This window comes from Dermacentor silvarum, chromosome 7, assembly GCF_013339745.2.
Source record: "Dermacentor silvarum isolate Dsil-2018 chromosome 7, BIME_Dsil_1.4, whole genome shotgun sequence".
In the NCBI taxonomy this organism is placed as follows: Eukaryota; Metazoa; Arthropoda; class Arachnida; order Ixodida; family Ixodidae; genus Dermacentor; species Dermacentor silvarum.
The window spans coordinates 157,516,639-157,536,195 of NC_051160.1; the positions used below are offsets into that span (position 1 = coordinate 157,516,639).

General features: G+C 43.8%; 1 protein-coding gene across 5 annotated transcripts in view; it reads left to right on the forward strand.

Moving 5' to 3' along the window:
* LOC119458616 (kinesin light chain) overlaps positions 1 to 19,557 on the forward strand; it is a 441,510-nt gene that overhangs the window by 401,509 nt on the left and 20,444 nt on the right. For all 5 annotated transcript variants that reach the window (XM_049671311.1, XM_049671310.1, XM_049671309.1 and 2 more), the window contains one exon: positions 1,695 to 1,847. In XM_049671311.1, the coding sequence (XP_049527268.1) occupies positions 1,695 to 1,847 (153 nt within the window). The remainder of the gene's footprint in view (positions 1 to 1,694; positions 1,848 to 19,557) is intronic.

Sequence of the window (19,557 nt, forward strand, 5' to 3'; positions counted from 1 at the left end):
GGCACAAACGCCAAAATAGGCATTTATAGGCACTATAAAAACACTATAAAGGCCCTCCTTGACCTCTAATTCATGCTCATATATCAAAGTGGGGTGATATGAATGCAAGGAACAAAAAAGGCATTTGCCTAAAATCCGGTCTCTAGCGATTGCATATGCCTAGCGCATGGCCGGAAGACATATCACACGACTGCAGTTTGGCGATGTACTGAACGTTGGTGCCGAAAGATTGTGCTTTCCGAGAACGTATGAACCGGTAAAAAAGAAGCATGACTGTATTGAGTCATTTTTCTGTTCTCTATCGCAAATGTTGGCGCCGAGAAATCATGCCAGTTGTCCTACACTTGATGCTCCAACTTTGCTAAGGAAAGGGGATGGCAGCACTGCTGTTGTTGAAGGGATCACTGCACTTACCATATTTACCCGAATGTAACATGAACGCGATTGTAAGGCGAGGGTCTACTTTCCAGTCACGCGAAATAAAAAAAAAATCTAATTGCGAATGCAATGCGAGATGAACGGAAGAAGAAATGGTACCTTAATTCAAGAAATCACGGTTCTGAAACAAGTTCTCTTCACTTATCGTCGTCGTCTGAGGTGGAGACAGCTTTCCTTGGGTGGTATTCTTGGGCATTCCTTTTTTGGAGATAGTTTCACTTTCACAAAATTTTGAGTGACTTCGCACCGAAAGCGTCCCCGATGTGTTTTTGGCACTGTGCCAAGCTCGTTATCAGTGCCAAGAGCACTATCGGCCGTATACTTCGAGGGGTTCGGTATTGGGACGAGCTGAGTCTCGCAAAAGCGGAACTATCTCCATAAGTGATCACACGAGATTACATCATGAGCTTGTTTGAGATTAAGTGCTTCTTAAGAGGCCACACAACCATTTCATTCGGGTATGGTACCAGTCCACTACGAGGCCCCCGGAGCCTTTCCGACCGGCCTTGCATTTAACAAGGGCCTCCCGCTGGTCCCGCCATCTGTGAATCGTTGACGCCCAGCGACGGCAGAGCTTCCCTCCTCCTCAGCCATCAGAATTGCTTGTCCCTCGAAGCGGGCGTCATATTGAATGCGCCACATCGCCATAATATCACCAAGAAGCGGAGCCGAAGCACGAAAGACGACATGGTACTGCAGCACCATAACCGTAACACCAGTCACAAGTACAGCGAAAATGGTGTCCATTCCAACCAAAAAACAAGTTTTGACTTTGGGTGACTTTTCTATGGATTGGATCAAGCCATAAAGGTACAGGTTGCTAACGTTACGCTAAAAACCACGTAATTTAGGATATTTGTTCAAAAATTGATAATTTTGCCGTTATTTGAATGTAACGCGAGGGTCGAGTTCGCGCAACGAAAATCATGCAAAAAACTCGTGTTACAATTGAGTAAATACGGTAACTCTACTGCTATTCCCAAGTGAAAGTACTTGTGATTAGGCACTCTTGGCGTCTACTGGAATGCTCTTGAGTGACGGTGTGTTTCTTAAGCAACCCCTTGTACAATTCACAAAGGGGCACTATTGAGCTGCTGCTTTGTTGTTCAGTTGAGCAGTGGTGCTGTGGTCCACTCGGTGAAGTCAAGCAAGTGTGTCGAGTCAAGGCTTGTTTTCCAACATGGAGGTCACACTCAGCCCAGTTAGCGAATAGCCTTCAGTATGACCAGAGATACTTATCGTGTCTTCTTTCTCAGGCCCTGGACCAGCGGCATGGTCGGTCAATGCCCTACCTGGACTTCTCGACGCACAAGGACAAGAGGCAGAGTGGCAGCGGCAAGTCGGGGTCGCGGAGGGGTTCGCGCGAGTCTCTCGATAGCGTCAACTATGATGGCCAGCCGCAGGACGAGGTGAGAATGGCCGCACGCCGCCGCTCTTCTTCGCGTGGCATCACTGACCAGTAGCCGTGTTGGCTCTTCAGTGGGCCTCTTTATTCTTGTCGCTGCGGTTGTGAATACCGCTTCTTGCCACCCGGTACGCTTCATTGTGATCCGACAGGTTAATCTTAATGGATTTAGAAGGCAGTAGCATGGGATGGAACTGGATAACATTGTCTATGGTTGTTTTAATGTATATATAATATATATATGGGGTATTCTTGGTTGCTGACTTCAATAGCAAAAAGCGGTACATACAGGGCAAAGGGTTAGTAATCTGCTTGCTATTACTATATTTCCTCCCACTTTCTCAGGATCAAGTCATTTTTAATGCCAAATTCAGCAAGGCATTCCATCGGGAGTAGAGCACTTGTATTGTCACAGGGCAAATGCGGCTGTCCTGAAGAGCGTTATTCCTTGTCAATCTTAATGCCTGCACTTGCAAAAGTCCCCAAGTGTTAGTAAATTGTTGAAGTGTCATTCCTTAGGATGACATCCTCGTCTATTTTACGGTCAAGTGCATTAGCGACTATTACATTATCACTGTGCTTTAGTGAACACAGAGAGAATTTTCCAAGGCCTCCCAGCACAGGTCCAAATGACCGGACCCTGTGTTGGCATTAAAAGGGGGCAGCGCTTTGTTCCTTGCCCAAGACTAGGCACTGACTGCCGAGCCCCTGTGTTTCTCCCTCTAGCGGCGGCGAGCGGCAGTTTGCATGTGGGGCACCTCGACGCGCCGTGTGTGGCCTCGCCGGCGTTCCAAGCTCTGGCCCCGGTGGCAGAGCCCTTCGGGACTCTTCTCCTACTGAGCACTTCCTCTTCTGTCTAGCGCAGAAAACACTTTTTGTCACCTCGTCCACGCAGTAGGCCGCGTTGAGTTCACTGAACACCAGAACTCCAGGAACACTCGCCATGGTGCTTTGCAGGGCTCTTAGCTGTGGGGATCACAATCCTAGAAGCTAACTTGCACTGGCTGCTTTATTCGCACTCTACTGCTCTAACAATTGAGATCAAGGAGGGCTTCTAAGAGCGCGGAAGGTGGTCTTGCGAAATACCCTTTGTAATGTTAAGGAACATGCGACATGGTTAGAGGAACAGATGACAAATGCTGCTGTCTCTTGCTCACTGCTCACTGTCGTTTGTTCCTCACTGTTTACCGTCATCGACTCCTGTTTTGTGCTATAACATTCAAGATAGAATGCGTGCCTTGAAGTACTCAATGTCAGAGGAGTGTTCTTATATGGCAATTCGGCCAAAAGCTACAGCAGACAGCACCATATAGGTTGAAATGGTCATATGTTGGTTGCCGTTAGCAACACGGCTGCAGTTTTTTGGGTTTGGCGAGTCTCGTTGTGATTACTAGCAGACTGCATTGTATACACCTACATTCATGTATTGGCATGAATGTAAGTGTCGGCAAGCTCATGTTGAGCCCATGCTTACGTGCTGCAATCCTTGAGCTTTAACTGTGGCTGCGCAGAAGGGCATAGCTGAGATTACTCGCCTGAATTGCACAACAGAATGGATGCAAGAGCATGGCTGACATTGCACCGCTGATGTGAGGATATCATCGACATGGCAATGAACAGTATCTTTCATTGCCGACTCAAATTCAACGAAATTTTTTTTTCCTCATTCAAATTTGGTTTTTCCAATTGCCCGATAATTTGGAAAATTTTGCAACCCCTTTCGTATAAGAAATATCCATCGGCTACTGTACTTGTTTGCGTAGAAGAGTGAGTTTCGATATAACAAAGCAAATTGTCGATGCTACCAACTTGGTTACAACTGTAGTTATTATAGCATGTACAACTGTAGAATGAAGTCATATTTGACTTTAAAATGCCTTCATTACATCTGATATTCATTATATGTGTATATTTGTTACATGCTGATATCAGCAAGAAACACATTTTATTTATTTAGTTGTATATCAAATAATTTGTTGTATTGAGGTGCAATTGTACTCAAACTTTTTGAAGTAAAGTTCTGTACAGGGGTGGCAGTGGCGTTCGGTTTGGGCCAAGTTTGGACGCAATACTTGTCTGTTCTGCCGATAATTAAAAGTATGCATCATGTGCGATGATGCTAGATGACAAGTGTAGATATTCTCGCCTACAGAATGGTGGAATATTCTGCCAATGTTATGGCAAAACATGGCATTCTTCGTTGTAACGGTGACAGGTTACTGCTGTTCTCATGGGAAATATTTCAGTATCGCATTGGTGGCAGACGATAAGTACGCGTAATTATTGCAGATGAAAGTGATAAGTACCTCATGCAAAAGCAGTACCAAACGAGAATACACCACTCTGTATGAAATTTGATCAGGAGCAAGCTTGTGTCCTTGCCAGACAGGCCATTTGTACCTGATTCCATTATTTATACAACATTCTGTGCGTCGTGGGCAGCTCTCAGTGCAAGTTGGCAAATTAGCTCTCATCTCTGAAAGGGAACAAGTTGCAATATGATGGCAAGCTTGCAGAAGTACACAGTTCATTGGTGTTCAGTGATCCCAGCCACACTTACATGCAAAGCACGTCTTTGGGGCATAGTGTTTAACCAAGCATTATGGGGAAGTTTCAACTTAAACCATGATACATAACTGTGATAAATAGGTCCAAAGTTCCTACGGCAGCTATCTCATGTCACAAGTTTCGTCAAGAGCTTTTTTTTTTTTATGTCATCTTTGTGGGGCCAGTTGAGGGAGTTACACGTGTCTGAAAACAGATTCGCTTATGCTTTGTACAAGTCTGTGATCAAGTTTGTGTAATCTTAGCTGTTTTTACTTATTCTCTTAATTTTAACAAGAGACGAGAAAGTGCCAAGACTTATGAAAGTTACACGTCAGATGTAACGCATACATGCATGCCTTCTTTTTTACTAGTACTGCCAAGTTATTTGCTTTTACTCATCTTACCTATTACATCTATCTTTTATCTTTTGCTCATCTATTAATTGCTTAACCTTTTAATGAGGCTCATGGGAAATGTTTAAATGTTCAAATGGTAGCATGTGGCACATTGTATGCAAGGAATTCCTTTGTGTGCTCTTGTATATTTGCTGTCTTGCACATTGGTGCCGAGTTAAATTTGTGTGGCAATACACAACTTTCTTTTCATCTCTTCATGGTCAGGGGTCTTTAATCTGTTTACATCTATTTCTTCTTTTTTGCATTTAAATCATACTTTTCTTTATCCTAATTCAATTTGTATATTGTTATTGCAAGGCAGTTAGGCTGCTTGCATCTTCATTGCTAGGGATTTTGCAAGGTTGCCAGGGTGTCTGTGTATCTTTTTTCTTTTGCTGTATAAGTTATTCTCAAATCATCGTTATATTTTAACTCTGTTGTTCTGTTGTTTCCTTGCCTAGGCATTTACTTATGCAATACTCTGTGCCACCGAGTGCCTTCAGCAATTGAGGTTATGTTTTGGTACATTTTTTTAGTGGTCCCAATAAAATGTTTTCCCATTGCTAATATTTCTCACTTTATCTGGCTACATCTTTCGCCACCCACACGCGAGTTTGCTCTTAGATGCACCAGTACGATGCAGCAGCGCAGTGCGCGCAGGAGAAGCACACCTTTCTTTCTCTCTTTCTTTTATTTTTTCTGCATCACATTCTTTCACTTCATTTGCAGCCACTACAATACATTGGGTTGACAAGGGAGTCTGGCACAGGCAGCTCTTGCACCTAAACCAATGGCACGCTTGGCCTCAAATTTTGCAACAGCGGTAGTAATTTGTGGGTAGTCAGCATTATGTTTGGATGCAGTGCTTGCCTGTTTAATCCGGAATAAATCGCAAGTACTTGATGGCCTGAGGTGATGCCATACATAACCGGGAGAAGGGTGAGAGTTTTGTTAACTTTTCCTGGACTGAAATAAAATGCAGGAAAAAACTGGCCATAATATGGTGTCAGTTAAACACATACAGTAGACTCCGCTTAAACAGAACTCAAAGGGACAGAAAAATGTGTTCCATTTATCCGAATTCTTATTTAGGCAACGGACGCAAAAATCGCCAACGGTCATGTTAGAAAAGCGTCCGAGTATTTTTATATTGCTGTGATGCAAAGAAGAAAAAAAGTCTTTACTGCGTTCTGATTCTAATATTGTAGCTTCTTCTGTGGAAGATTGCGTTCGTGTGAGAACGAATTCTCAATTCTGCTTTGCCACCCTCGCGTTCCGAATAGCACTGCAGACAACTGCATCTCTTGCACTCTGGCCTGAAACAGTAACGCGCAGTGGAAAAGTAATACCTACGTCTTCGTAAATAGAGTCATAGTCTTTGCCACGAACTTCGGTGATAATATTTTGAACTCTCTCCTGAGAGCCAGGTAACGAAGGCACCATCTCAAGTCTCTTGTTCCATGCAGTGTAAACGAAGCAATAGTGGCAGCCTGATTGCAAGATCTTAACACGTACTCCGTATTGCTCTCTTCTTTCTCGGGGGATCATTTCTTGCCTAGTGAATTCTTCGTGATGAAAAGACCACTGCAACTTCTGCATCTTTAATTTGCATTAACTTGCCCAGAACTGCCAGGTGGATTGGATTTTCTTCACAATTTATAGCTGCATCATTAGACGTGTTTGTCAGAATTCTGTTCCATACGGCGATGAGGTAGATGGTAGTCTCGGTTAAGTTTCGTTTAACCGGAGTTCACAAAAAAAGATACGTTGCATAACCCACGTTTGTTAGCATTGTGCCTATGGGTGGCATACCAAAGTGGATACCACTGTTTCATTTATTTAGCGTTTCCATTTAGGCGAGTTTCTTTATTTAAAGTCCACTGTACGTTCATTCAGTTTCATGTGGGCATTGTGTACCAGTGGTAGCAGACGATGCTTCGCTTGTGTTGCAATCTGGGCAGTCACCACAGCCTCTGAGAGAATGGAGGAAACACTGTAGCAGACAACATGCACAGTTGCAATGGAGACGAGCAGTGCCATCTCTCGTGGGAAGGCAAAATTGCTAGTTACGGTTGAGACAGGGCTGCTTTGCCTCTCGGATGACAGGTCAAAACACTGTTCCTACCGCTGAGAATACCCACATTTTTGTGCTTCCGATTCATTTCGGACAAAACAAGCAAGTGCTGCACTGCATCTGAACATGGTACTTAACAGAGTACTGGGTGTAATGCACGTCTGTGTGAAATTTTGGCTAATCGAAGCCAGCATTTCAACCAGAAGGGTCATTCACACCGGGCTCCCTTATCAACGCAGCCTAAAGTACCAGCTGACTGTGGGCGATGTGTAGTATATCATATAAATAGATCAAACATCAAACTGGATTACTCAATCCTATGTTCACAAATGTTTCTCAACCCCTTCTCAACTCTGCCAAGTTTGGAATGGTGCAGGCGTCTGGAATGGCAGATGGCACGCATGTATACTAGTATGATCATAGCATGCTTTGAAACAAATTAAATGAGGTTAAAAAACAGGCTTCTTAGCACAGTGCAAGCTGCTTCCTTAGACGGATACGATGCTCCAACGCTCGCATTATGTTCATGCAAGTGTGTATACTGCTGCAGAATGCAGCTGTTTCATTTGATATGCTTCGTGGTTTAGTGGGCATGATGCAGAGCAAGCCTCGTCGTTAAGCTTTTGCTAGTATTGGTACTGGGAACACTCATCACCTTTGCACACTGAAATATTGCAAGCACACTGTCTGCACATGTCAGGGATCAATTTCACTGGGAAAGTTGCTCACTTTCTCTGTTGGCAAATTTTGATGGGAGATCCGGAGTGCTTCTGGAGAATGTTTCGCGGTCATTTTGGTGCAAGGCTTTCCCACTGGCAGGTCAACCGCACTGTCGTGTCTTTGGAAGGCTAGATCCCTTCAAGAACCTGCAATTGCCTGTAGAGTGTATTAGATGCTTTGAATCTGCTATAGAAATTTCACTGAAGGCTGCCTAGTGTCATTGCCATTACGTCCCTGTCATGTGGAAAAGCTTAACACCAATCATAGCTGACGGCTGTTAGGCATTGAGTTACTGTTAACGGATTAGTTTTGCCTGAATCCAACAGTCTGTGCAGATTGTCGGATTTAGTGCAAGAGCTTGCACTACAGTAAATATTATGTGCTACTATATATTCACTGCAATGTTCATCTGATTTTCAAACTCCGAAATGCTGTCTATATGCATATTTTAGTGCATGTGGCTGCTTTCACTGGCATTTGAGGTTTGAGTGGCCATTTGTAAAATCCCATAAGTCAGCTCAGTGGCGGTCAGTGCCATTTTGTGCGGCGCTGTGGAAGTACTTGATCAACTAAGTTCACAGAACAGCATTGTAAAAAACTTTCAAAAATACACGCCCTTGGTAGGGGAACTTAAACAAGATAACGCCGTTATCGTTAGCCAGAAATGATGCAGAACCTGGAATGTTCAGAAACAATGCAGCACTTCGGCATGACCTCCAAGATCAGGTGGTGCTTGTACATAGCACTTTATATCTCACAGGTTACGTTCCAGGACTTGCATCATATCCGCTAACCATGTGGTGCCTGCATCTTATGCTTAGGAACTATTTAAAGGCTCTTATTAGGAAACTTGTACATTTACCAGCCCTGCAGCTTTGCCAAGAGTGCTTCAATTGCATACCTGCCGATTTCTCCGGGAGGCCCCCAAATTCTGTGCAATCCTTCCACTTGTACGGACATGGCCATAACTATCCCGGAAATCTGCCCCTACATAACCGTGAAAAAAATAAATGCGTCATGCAGCATTTATGCATCTTAAGTGCCCTTATGCTCTCGGTAGCTGTAGTTGAAGTAAGATTTAAATCTGAGCCATTTGCATGGAGGCAGTGTAGGCCTAACTCAGTTCGCTTCAGATCGAGTCGTGCATTGAGGAGTGCACGAGAGGCAAATGGCTAATCTTATTTGCATAATGTCCGGTTTCGTTAAGTCAGCTTCGCTGATGCGGTGAGGCATATTGGGAGTAGAAACGGGCCACTGTCACGACGTGTAGTATGCGTTCCTTTATTATGTGCGTGTGCACACGCCACTTCTTGTCACATTAAAATTGCCACGGCATCCAATAACTGCACTGGCAGCCATTCAGAGCTGCTTCTGATGATGTTGTGGCAGTTTGAGCTCTTCTTTTGCCCACCTTGCACACCCGTGTATGGGACCGTAACGGGGCCTAGTATGCTTTCATTAATTATGCATGTGGCCCTCTCCAGTCATATGCTGTATGAGCATCGAGACGTCTAATGACTGTACTGGCATCAATTCAGAGCTGTTTCTCACGTTGCTGTTGGCCAGAAAAAAAGAGCAATTTCTTTCTTATGGTGTCGTCCCTCCCCCGTTTTGCCAGATATCCCGAATTTCGAGGTCCCCAAGTTGTGGCAGGTATGCAATTCTATATACTGTATTTTCCAGACTATAGTTCACACTCAGTGTATAGTCCAAAGGAACCAACCGGCATGCACTAGAGAAGCAAAAATTTCATTGTCGACCAGTCTGGGTCAGCAGTATTGTCGAACAGCCTGAGTAGTAGCCAATCTGTAGTAGTTGTAGTCAAAGTAGTCAATCCTGAAACCCGTTCTTCAGCAGCGATGGCATGAGCAACAAGTCTTACTTTCACCTTTGATACCGGGTTCCCCGCTTCGCACTGTTGTTATGCTCACGCTGCAAGCTTTTCTTCAAGCTTTGGCCTTCACTGCTACGCTTTCTTCCACACAGGGATTTCCCTCAGATGCTCTGGGAAGCGGCCCATGTCCGTACACTTTTTTCATTGATGTCAAACTTTTTCGTCACTGTTCAATTGGACTTTAGTTCTTGCACATGCTCAACGACAGTGAGCTTGAATCAGGCTCTACAGAGTCTTTTCGGTGCCATCACAACTGTTCTTGTGTTTTGCACATCTATGAAGCTGTGTAGAAATGTGTGGCACATTTGGCAACAAGGTTTCGCACATGTGCTCACAAGTCTGAGCACTCAAACGCAGCCACTTTACGCATCACAAGCAGTATTCTCTTGCATATCACAAGTTGCATATCACAAGTGCGAGAAAAGTCTTTAGGCGCAGTGTGAACTTGTTTTCTTCGAGTGTGCTTCCCCTCATAAAAAATAAAATCATGTGCAGTCCGCAGTCATACATAGCCTGCACCCTACAAAATTTCAGCTTTTAATTTTGTGTAATCCACGGACTATAGTCTGGAAAATACGGTACTATTCTTTTTTATAGCCAGTTATGCCGGAGTCAGATTTTGTTCTTGTTGGCTTTTAAGACCACTTATTGAAAGGATCAATAAATGAGTCCAAACCAGGCATCGGAGTACACTCTGCCTTATACACATACTTTCCATGTAATAAATAAAAAGTCCGAAATGGAAGGTCTTTGTAGCAATGGCTATCTCAACAAGGAGCCGTTATCAGAGCGATCTCTTGGGTTCAAAGCAGGTTCCTGGTTTAAGAAGTGGTGCTGTCCAAATCAGATTAGCTGACAGGTGCTCAAACAAAGCAGTAGTGTGCTCACTGTGGTGAAAAGAGGCAGTGCACATTCAAGTTAGAGAGTCCACCTGGTCTGTGAATAACATTGCAGAGTGCAATGAGTAACACGAGAACAAGGTGAGAGCAGGAGCTAACGTTTCGACAAGTGGACTTGTCTTCTTCATGGCAAATATAACTGCAGAGTGCAGTTATATCTGCAACTGCTGCTGGATCCGTGACCAGACCACAAAGAGTGTGAACTTTTTTTGCATTTCCTGGTTGAAACTGCGTGAACGTGTGTAGTCTTAGAGTAGCAATAGAGACAAGTGCACCTAAAATGCTGCAGCAGAGACAGACAGCTACTTTCAGAAAGCTAAAGCTGATAGCTAGTCTATCTTCAATAATTACTGCTTCTATTACGCAAAGTCGAAGGACAGCACAAACAAGTGTACTGCTCCCACTGCATGTCTTAGAACTTAATATCTGCAACCAATTGTGCAAACAAATGCAGTTTAACCTTGAGTCAGGCTTGTGAATTCGGAAAGCTGCTGCTTGTGCTCTCTGTAGTGCAGGCAGGCACCGGCCACTTGTGTACATGTGTGGAACCCGTGTATTGTTGCACCTTGACCACCTTTGAGGCTTAACTGTCATTGATGCTATATTCTTGCATCCTCATAAGGTGAAGTGTTCCACTGTGTCATGTTTAGTGGCCTGTCAGCACAACCAGTGCTTTGATTCAGTCCTTTCACCCTGTAGACGAATGGGCTCCCTTGGGGAAACATGGAACTGGTCTGTTTAAATGAGACTTGCCCGTCGTGTGGCTCGGTGAGCTGTGGTGTTCTGCTGCTGAGCGTAAGGTCATGGGTTTGATTCCTTGCCATGGTGGCGGCTTCTAATGAAGGAAGAATGTGAAAATGCTTGTGTACTGAGCTTTGGGTGCAGGGTAAAAAACACAAGTGGTCAGAACTAATACTAACCGCTCCACTACAGAATCTGTCATAGCTCCCACCTGCATCAATCAATCACTCAATCATCAATCAATGAGACATGCTCACTTTAAATGCTCTCATTTGAATGCCCAGCCCTGCTGGAAGCTGTGCTAGTGTGGGGAGACTCAATTATGTGGTGCTTTCAGCTTGCTCTGTATGTGCAGTATAGCTCAGTATTAAAGGGAACACACAGTTGGTATTTGGCTGCCAATTTTAGCCGAATTGTAGCATCAAGGCAGGTAGAGCATTTTTTTTTAATGCATAGATGTCAGCCTAATGCACCCTATAGGCCATTTCTTTCTCTCGGTAAAGTATGAGCTTTTTGGTATGTTGGCTTTATTACCAGCTACGTGTTCCCTTTAAGACTCGACGACGCTGAATATCTGGAACTTCTTTCACATCATACCGAGTGAAAAGGCAGCAAAAGTCTTGGCCAAAGCACAGATTGCCCTCGCAACACTGCAGGCTTTTCTTTGCCACATCGAGTGATGCTGCTGGGTGTAGCTCACTTCACGTGTGTGCGTGTGTGTGTGTGTGTGTGTGTGTGTGTGGGACGCTCGTGTTGGAAAAGCCAGGGGCGATATTCACGAGAGGTCACTTTCACGAGATTCCGTGCAAGTCAGCGCTGGATGCGTTGAAGTATAAGGCCAACTGTGTTTCTTGCACCATTTGAAGATAGCTCGCTTGCCACAGTGCCAGAAACACTGTTGGCTGTAGATGGCAATGCGTCTAGTACGGAGTCACGTGAAATCTTGCGAGAGTAATTGTAACCCTGGCATTGGTTACTTCAGAATACTGCCCCAGCACTTTAGCTAGGATTCTTGTGCCAGTCTTGATGGCACTTGGACAAAGAGGGTGGTATACTTGTGCTTAGGCATTTGCCTGCAAATGCTGCCAACAGTGCGGGTTACATTAGCGGTCAGGAAATAACCTGCAGGCGTTCTTTGGGGGTGTTGTCTTGTCAGACGCTCAGTAGTGAACTTCCCCCTACCCTCTCCACAATTGCATTCTTTTGATTGCTTTTTTTTGTTTGTTACTTGTGAATGTGTTTGTGCCCATTTTGCTTTTGTTTTCTTGGGTTGTTGTTCTCTCCTTATCATTTGTTTTCCTTTTCTGTCTCTCTCTCTTCTTTCCCACATTTTTTCCTCCGTCCGCCAATCTCTCAAACCTTCACACTGTCTTGTTTGTGTCATGCACAACCCTTACACAACTTCTTCCAACTTCTATTTTTCTTTTTTTTAATTTTGTCTTGATCCCTGCTCCCCCTCAAACCCCCACAATTCTTCATTGCGAACCATGTGCACTTTTTGTTTACCTTTCATCAATCACTCATCGACACCCTCCTTCCTTCCCCACCGCATTCTAATCTACGCAATCATCTCAAAATCGTGCTGTTTGCCCTGAAATGATACCGATACGTAATCTGTTGCCACTCCTAACTTAAAAACGTTTGCCTCACAACCACGTGCAAACGTACTTGTGTGACATGACGTACCCTTTCATAATAACATGGCCTCTCGCTGGGGAAAAAAAATCCCATGCTTTCTTGCTGTTGGCACATAAATATACTATTGCACTGTTTCTCATGCTACCTGCCACATTCATTTTTCTGACGTTCAATAAAATAAATGTGATACATATGTCCTTGTTGACAAAATCGTCAAATTCTGCTGCTTTAATTTTTGTACTACATTGAACAATGACATAACTGTTCTCTGCACTTCTCTTTGGTGATCTGGCCAAAACCGATATCCTGTGATCTTGGAATCTCCTGCTGTTCTGTCTTGTGTATTGTCTCATCTTTGGGAACATAATTTTAAAATACATTATCATTTTATAAACGTGCTATGAACTGAACATTACTATTCCTTTGATGAATTGATGGGATAAAACTCTCCTGACCCCAAATTTCTGTTTATCTATCCCCCCTAAAAAACTGTACCTTATGATTGTGGTGGCACTCTTGGTCAACTATTGTGTGGCATTACCAATTGCTGTGAAATTGCCTCCAACCTTGGTCAAAATTAATGGTGCGCTGCAGTTGACGCAGCAGCCACCCGCCAACGCTTCAACTCCACTCTCGCCCTCCACGACGACCTCTAGTGGTCAGCGCAGTGATCAGCCACCTCAAGGGATCAAAACAAAGCTTTTCAGCGCTCTCGGATTTCATTCCCTCTCACCGTCGTCATCTTCGTCGTAATTTGCGGCGGTGTCGTGCCAGGCCCGCTCGTGTTTTTCTATTTCCTCCTCCTCCGAGGGGAAACAGCCCGTTTTCTTAGAGACAGACTCGATGTGAAGTGTGTTGGCCTCAAGGTGTGTGGACTGCCTTTTTGCCTCTTCTCCTGGACCCTGTTCTTTTGGTTAAATGGCTCTTTCGACCCGCACTCCTAGGCGATGCGCGATCCGTTCATTCCGTGAAGTGATTGGTGCTCCTTTGCGCCGCTCCTTTTTTTTTCTTCTGCGGTTGTCGGAGAGTCTTGGTGGCATCGTGTGATTGCAGACCAACTCTAGGAAGGCACATGGTGTCCTACTCCCTGCATGAGATTATGTGTCCTTGTAGAGAGAGAAAAAGAAGAAGGCTTCACTTGTCTTCTGCACGTGGCGTGGAGGTACACTCCGTGTCTTTCGTACACTCCGTGTATTACTCCGTGTCCTTGCGAACTGTAGTGCCTGTGTGTGCTATTGCTAAGTGCTGCATGTACAGCACCGCCCACTGTTACAGGGAACATGCAGTCAGTATTCGGCCATTGATTGTTGCCGAAATGTGGCCCAGAGGCCCACAGACCGATTATTTATGTATAAATATATGTCCAATGGATTGTGTCAGCCACTTCGTTTCAATGAAGGCAAAGAAATGTTTGATATGTTGGCTTTATTACTGGTTAGGTATTTCCCTTAGCAGTGGACTGCACTGTATGCATTTGCATGTTCCAACTTCAAGATCCTCCGTCTAGGTATCGCTTTTTCCACTGTATCTTTTTCAACCGTCGCTGTAGTTCTAGCTTTGCGTTTCAAGTGAAAGCATGACTGGAAGGTGGGTTTTTAATGTGGAGAGAGGTGCAAGTGAAGTTTATTTGTGAGACCTATTTTTAAGCTTTTTGCTTCACATTCTTGTTCATAAATACTACACTCTTTGACATTGTGCCCACAGCCAGCCCTCCAGACTCAGTTTTCTTGAAAAGTATATGTGGAAAAAAATGGCGCTGTGCTTTTTAAAGAAAGCACTGCATTGAGACTTCCTCCTGCATTTCCTTGTCAATGCCATTTTTTGTACACAAGTTCCGCAGCTTAGCTCATTACAATGTGCTTGCAGCAGTAGGAACGGTCAGCTCCCTGGTGTCAGGCGCTTTGCATGGAACTCGTGCTTTTTTGTGCGAGTGTGCTGGACTGTCTTTCAATTTTTTGTAGCCCTCGCAAATCATGCCAAGTGGACATGTAAACCAAATTCAGCAGCAGCTTTCTACTGAATATAAAGTTTCGGTTTCATTCAAAATCCCGAAAGGCATTTGGTTTGAGGATAAACAGATTGATCACAAAAGCTCATTTTAAAAAGGCCACATCTGTTACTGTGTCAAGAAATAATTTTTGTTGTACTCCGAGTTTTTAGGACATAGGAAGGTCCAAGAAACTTCAATATAAAAATTATTGCTGTAGCTTTAGGAAGAACGAAGGTTGCAAAGTACAGAGTTCGCCATGGGAATTTCATACGAGTGTTTCACAAAATTTAGGTGCCTTAGCAGTTTGAACTGTTGATACTTGAAAAGGGAGGCAAAAGGTCCAACAGGGATTTTTGAAAAGATGCTCTTCATTCACACAGGTCAAGAAAGAATGCATTGCCCTTATTTCACATTCTTAGCATGATGAAGAGGGAAAAAAAAAATATGAGTAGGCACCATGGCATTGGAGGATAGATAGATAGACAGATAAATAAAAAGACTCAAACTACCTGAAGTTGGCGAAGAATGCTCCTCATTAAAAACCTACTGAAGGGGCAGTCTCGTGCCCCAATCATTCACCCACCATGGGAAAGACGAAAAAATTATGCACTCGCTTGATTGAAACACATTCTTCTCTGGTTCTGTTTGGGTGTCTAATCACGTCCCGACAGTCCTGTACTATAGTTGTTTCTTATTTATGTTATCAAGGAAGTTTCATTATCCGATATCACTTGGTGCTTGTGCTTTCGCCATTCTTTAGTACCTTAAGAGAACAAGTTAACAACAAAAGTCACCAGGAATTTCTTTATTTTAATCTTTTAGATACTCTGTTACGCCTTGATGCCGTGAAGATAACATACAAGTTAGGCCAGTTGCGGATTCCTAAATTCGCATACTGAGTGATGCTTGTGGTTGAAGAGATGTTCCACATCCGTTGCCCTGGTCATGAGAGGCACTGGGTCACACCTCCCAGAGCTAATCTTGTACACACGTGCAAATACCCAGGAAAGTTTATGGGAAGATGGTCCCCACATTAGCTCAATGGTAGAGCATTGAAGGCATAATGCAAGAGATATGGTTTTGGCTTCCACCTGAGGCAGGTTGCCTTTTCCTCCACTTTCATTTCCATTTTTCTTAGGGTTTCTATGGTTTCTACTTGAAAGTCTAAATGGCCTCATCAGTTGCTCAATGTCCCTTTGAGAGCCAGGCATTGCTAATCATTCCCATGGTGGTAGAAGTGCTGCACATTTGGCAGTACCTATAGACACAAGGGCCGCATTTTATTCAGCAATGCACTTTGCACAAAAAGATCTGTGTGATGGGGTCATCTTTGGACACCTAAAAAGCAATGCGTCCTTCTTGCCACCAATGGTCAAGACGAAGGAAAAAAAAAAAGAGGCTATTTTATAAACAACAATGAACTGTGATACGAGTAAGTCTTGGTTTTTGCTGTCTAAATGCAGCTTTTACATGAGGCTTTGTTAACCAGCATCGACATCTGTACACAGCAGCTTCAGTATGCTTGCAAACTGCTCTTGGCTATTTCATTTTGTTGCACTTGGCTTAAATGCACGTGATAGCCACACGTGATACTGGTGCTTCCGAGGAGTCCTCATGCAGTTTTATTTTTCGCAATGGACTGTTACGTGATGTGGCGATGGAAACACTTGTAGGGCTTCGTAAATATGCTACTCTTTACACATTGAAATGTCGCAAGATATTTTCCTTCAGTGGCTGCTGTTTTCGACTGCTTATGCTTTTCCTTTACCTTTCCTAAACCTTAACTAAGGTTGCACATTGTGGCTAGCATTGTTTTCAAGGTTCTTGCTTTTCTATTTATTTACATTGTGCTACAAATCGTGTATCGGTATACATTCATTTCGATTTGTCTAGAAGCTTGACAAATAATCGGGCGCGGTGACCGAGGCTTTTTACTCGAGAGCCTTGATGGATGCAGTACTACCTGCCCTCTTTTAACCCCTTAAGGGGGTCGCGATGTCTTCGGTTAGTCATGTGTGGCCATCACTTTTTGGCTGATCGCTAGCTCTCCTCACAATGTAGATGGCGGCATACATTCTATCAACTTCACTTTTGTTGAATTAGATTTATCACCATATTTGCAGACACATTTCTGTGTTCTTATCATGCCATATAAGGCATTTGAAAAATGAGCCATTATGGTAGTTTCCTTCGGAAAAAAGTGGGCCCCTAAGGGGTTAAAAGAGTATGGTGCCTGTCGTGATTGTGTATTGTGGATGCCCATGGTGCAGTTGAGACTGTTGTCACAATGCCAGGCATGCAAGATTAGTTTATTCCACTTCAGGAGCTTTTTGCCGTCGTTAAGCCTCGCTTAAGCGCTTGGCGCTGTTTTTTTTTCTTTTTTATTGAGGGTATTGCTCTTGTTGTTTTATTGCAAGCCTTTCTTTTATACGTGGGCCTATTTGTGGAGCCAGTCTGAATAATTTTATGGGTGCTTTTATGCATTTGTTATTGATGATCGAATAAAAGTAGCACCCCCCTCTTTTTCATTGCGTCTTATTTTTCACGGCTTTTCTTCGGCATCATCCGCGCTGCGTAGTGATTGTGATGTTTCTTTAAAGGGAGACCATACAGCGGCACTGCATTGGGTCAGTTGGGATAAGTACGTTTTTCAAGAGTCGATTTGCATCTATTTTGACAGAGAAGGGACAGTTGAAACACATTAGAAACTTGTTGGATGTCTTGTTGGTATGACCTTGAAAATTTTTTGGTGTGTCTGGTTGTACCAACAGGCTTTCAAGGTCGTACCCACAAGACGACCAACGAGCTTCCAAATGCATTTGTAAGAGGCTTCCAACAAGTGTCAACAGTCTGCTTGTTTGTACGACTGGTCGTACCAGCAAGACATCTAACAAGCTTCCAATGTGTTTCTGAAAGGCTTCCAACATACTTCGAGCATGCCAAGCGGCCATCTTTCTTGCGCGTCATTTGATTACGTGACGTGTCAGATGGTTCTGATGCACATGTATTTCTTGCTTAATTCCAGTAATTCGGAATTCTAAGAAAAAGGGTTTTCCTTGAGAAAATAAATGTTTGGCCCACGTGGAACATTTAAAAAATATGTTACAGATATCACAAATTTACTAAACGTTCTAAAGTTCCCACGGACTTTGTAAAAATTGGCTTCGTCTATTGCTGGCGTCACGGATGCAGTGGAGTTGTGCCTGTACCCAGATGTGGTAATCCTCTGCACGTGGGTTTCAGATGCGCAGTGTTATGCTAGGATCGTACGACGAACTGATGGTTGCTGAGAAATTTGTGAGTACCACATGCCGTATTCCTGCACAGCAGGTCATGCCGGAATGCCAGGGCCCCAGGAGGAATATGAGCCTTTCAGCGGGCCCTCCCCTTCTTCTTTCTGTCACAAGATTGTTTTTTACACCACTTTCCTGCACTCGTTGTGCACATGCCGGCAGGTTGGGGTTTCCACAGTTGACGCAAGGAGCGATGTTCACTGGCCAAGCTTGTTCACTCGCAAGACATTCCAAAATTTCTGCATTGCTTCAGAACAAGGACAGCCGTAAAGCGACACACGCTAAGTGCAAAGCTTTGTCTAATGCTCTGTTTTAGTACACAACACTATTTTTTTGTCAGGATTAAGTTAATGTATGAAGCAACTCGACGGTAATCAAGTTTAGGCTTAACTTGGAATCGAGTCTCTTGAATGTTGTATATAAGTAAGGGGGGCAGGTATAAACAATTATTCCAGTAAACTACTGGCACGCTTGCACTCAAGCTTTGTTGTTTGATTTTTTAATGCCTTGTTCGTGTGCAGTAGTTGCCTGGTTTATCCAGAAAGAACCATAGCTACAAAACTGGGGGACGGTTGAGAACCAATAAAGTAGGTGTGTCAGTAAAAGAAATAGTGGTGCCCACCATCTGTTGCTGGGTTGGAACACGGTTTGCCATGCCTTGCCGAAAAGCTGACAGCTGGCAGCAACCGTTAGTTTTGTTGCTGAGAAAGTCTATTTTATATTCTGGCCAACATCACCACGGACAGTGTATACTTCCAGTTAATTCTGAATGAGACAGGGATGCAAGACACCCATACGTAATTGTGAACAAAATGTACCACGAAAGGCCACGTCTGGGCTTAGTTTAGCTGTGAATGAGCCAGTGGCTTAGCTGGAGAAGCTGTTTATATCTGTCTTGTTATTTATACAACATTCAGTGCATTTGGGAGTAACATGACAATTACTTAAGGCATGAACAAATGTATGTCAAGTCAGAGACAACTTTAGTGTGATCACTAAGGTTTGACTAAGCTGAGATAAGCTGCTGACTTCTGCAAGTGGGAGGAAATATGCCTACACTTTGCTGGCAATTCTGTTCTCACACACTGCTCAGAGAAGCATGTCGCTATTGCACTGGGTGTGCTAGCTATAACTCTTTCTCAGTTCAAGCACAATTAATTACCTTCATTTTACTTTGGTGTGTACTAGAATAATAATTGAGGCCCACACACACGTTCACACACCAGTATAAACGTTCTGCAAGCTAAACACTCCTGCACTTCAGTGAGTGTTGTCTGTAGCATGTGTGCCCTAACTGTTTGTAGTTCACACAGTCCATAAATGTCGCACTAGTATTTTTGCCGTCACCGTGCACAGTATCTTGCATAGTTGTGGCCAAACACTTCAACCCTTGCCAACTATGGAAACCGTGCCTGCACGACTCACAGGCTTTGGGGTGTTTTACCCTAATGCCTTTATAGGGGCTGTATTCTTGATTGATCGCTTTAGTCGATATTGCTTTCGATGTGCATTGATTGGTTTAG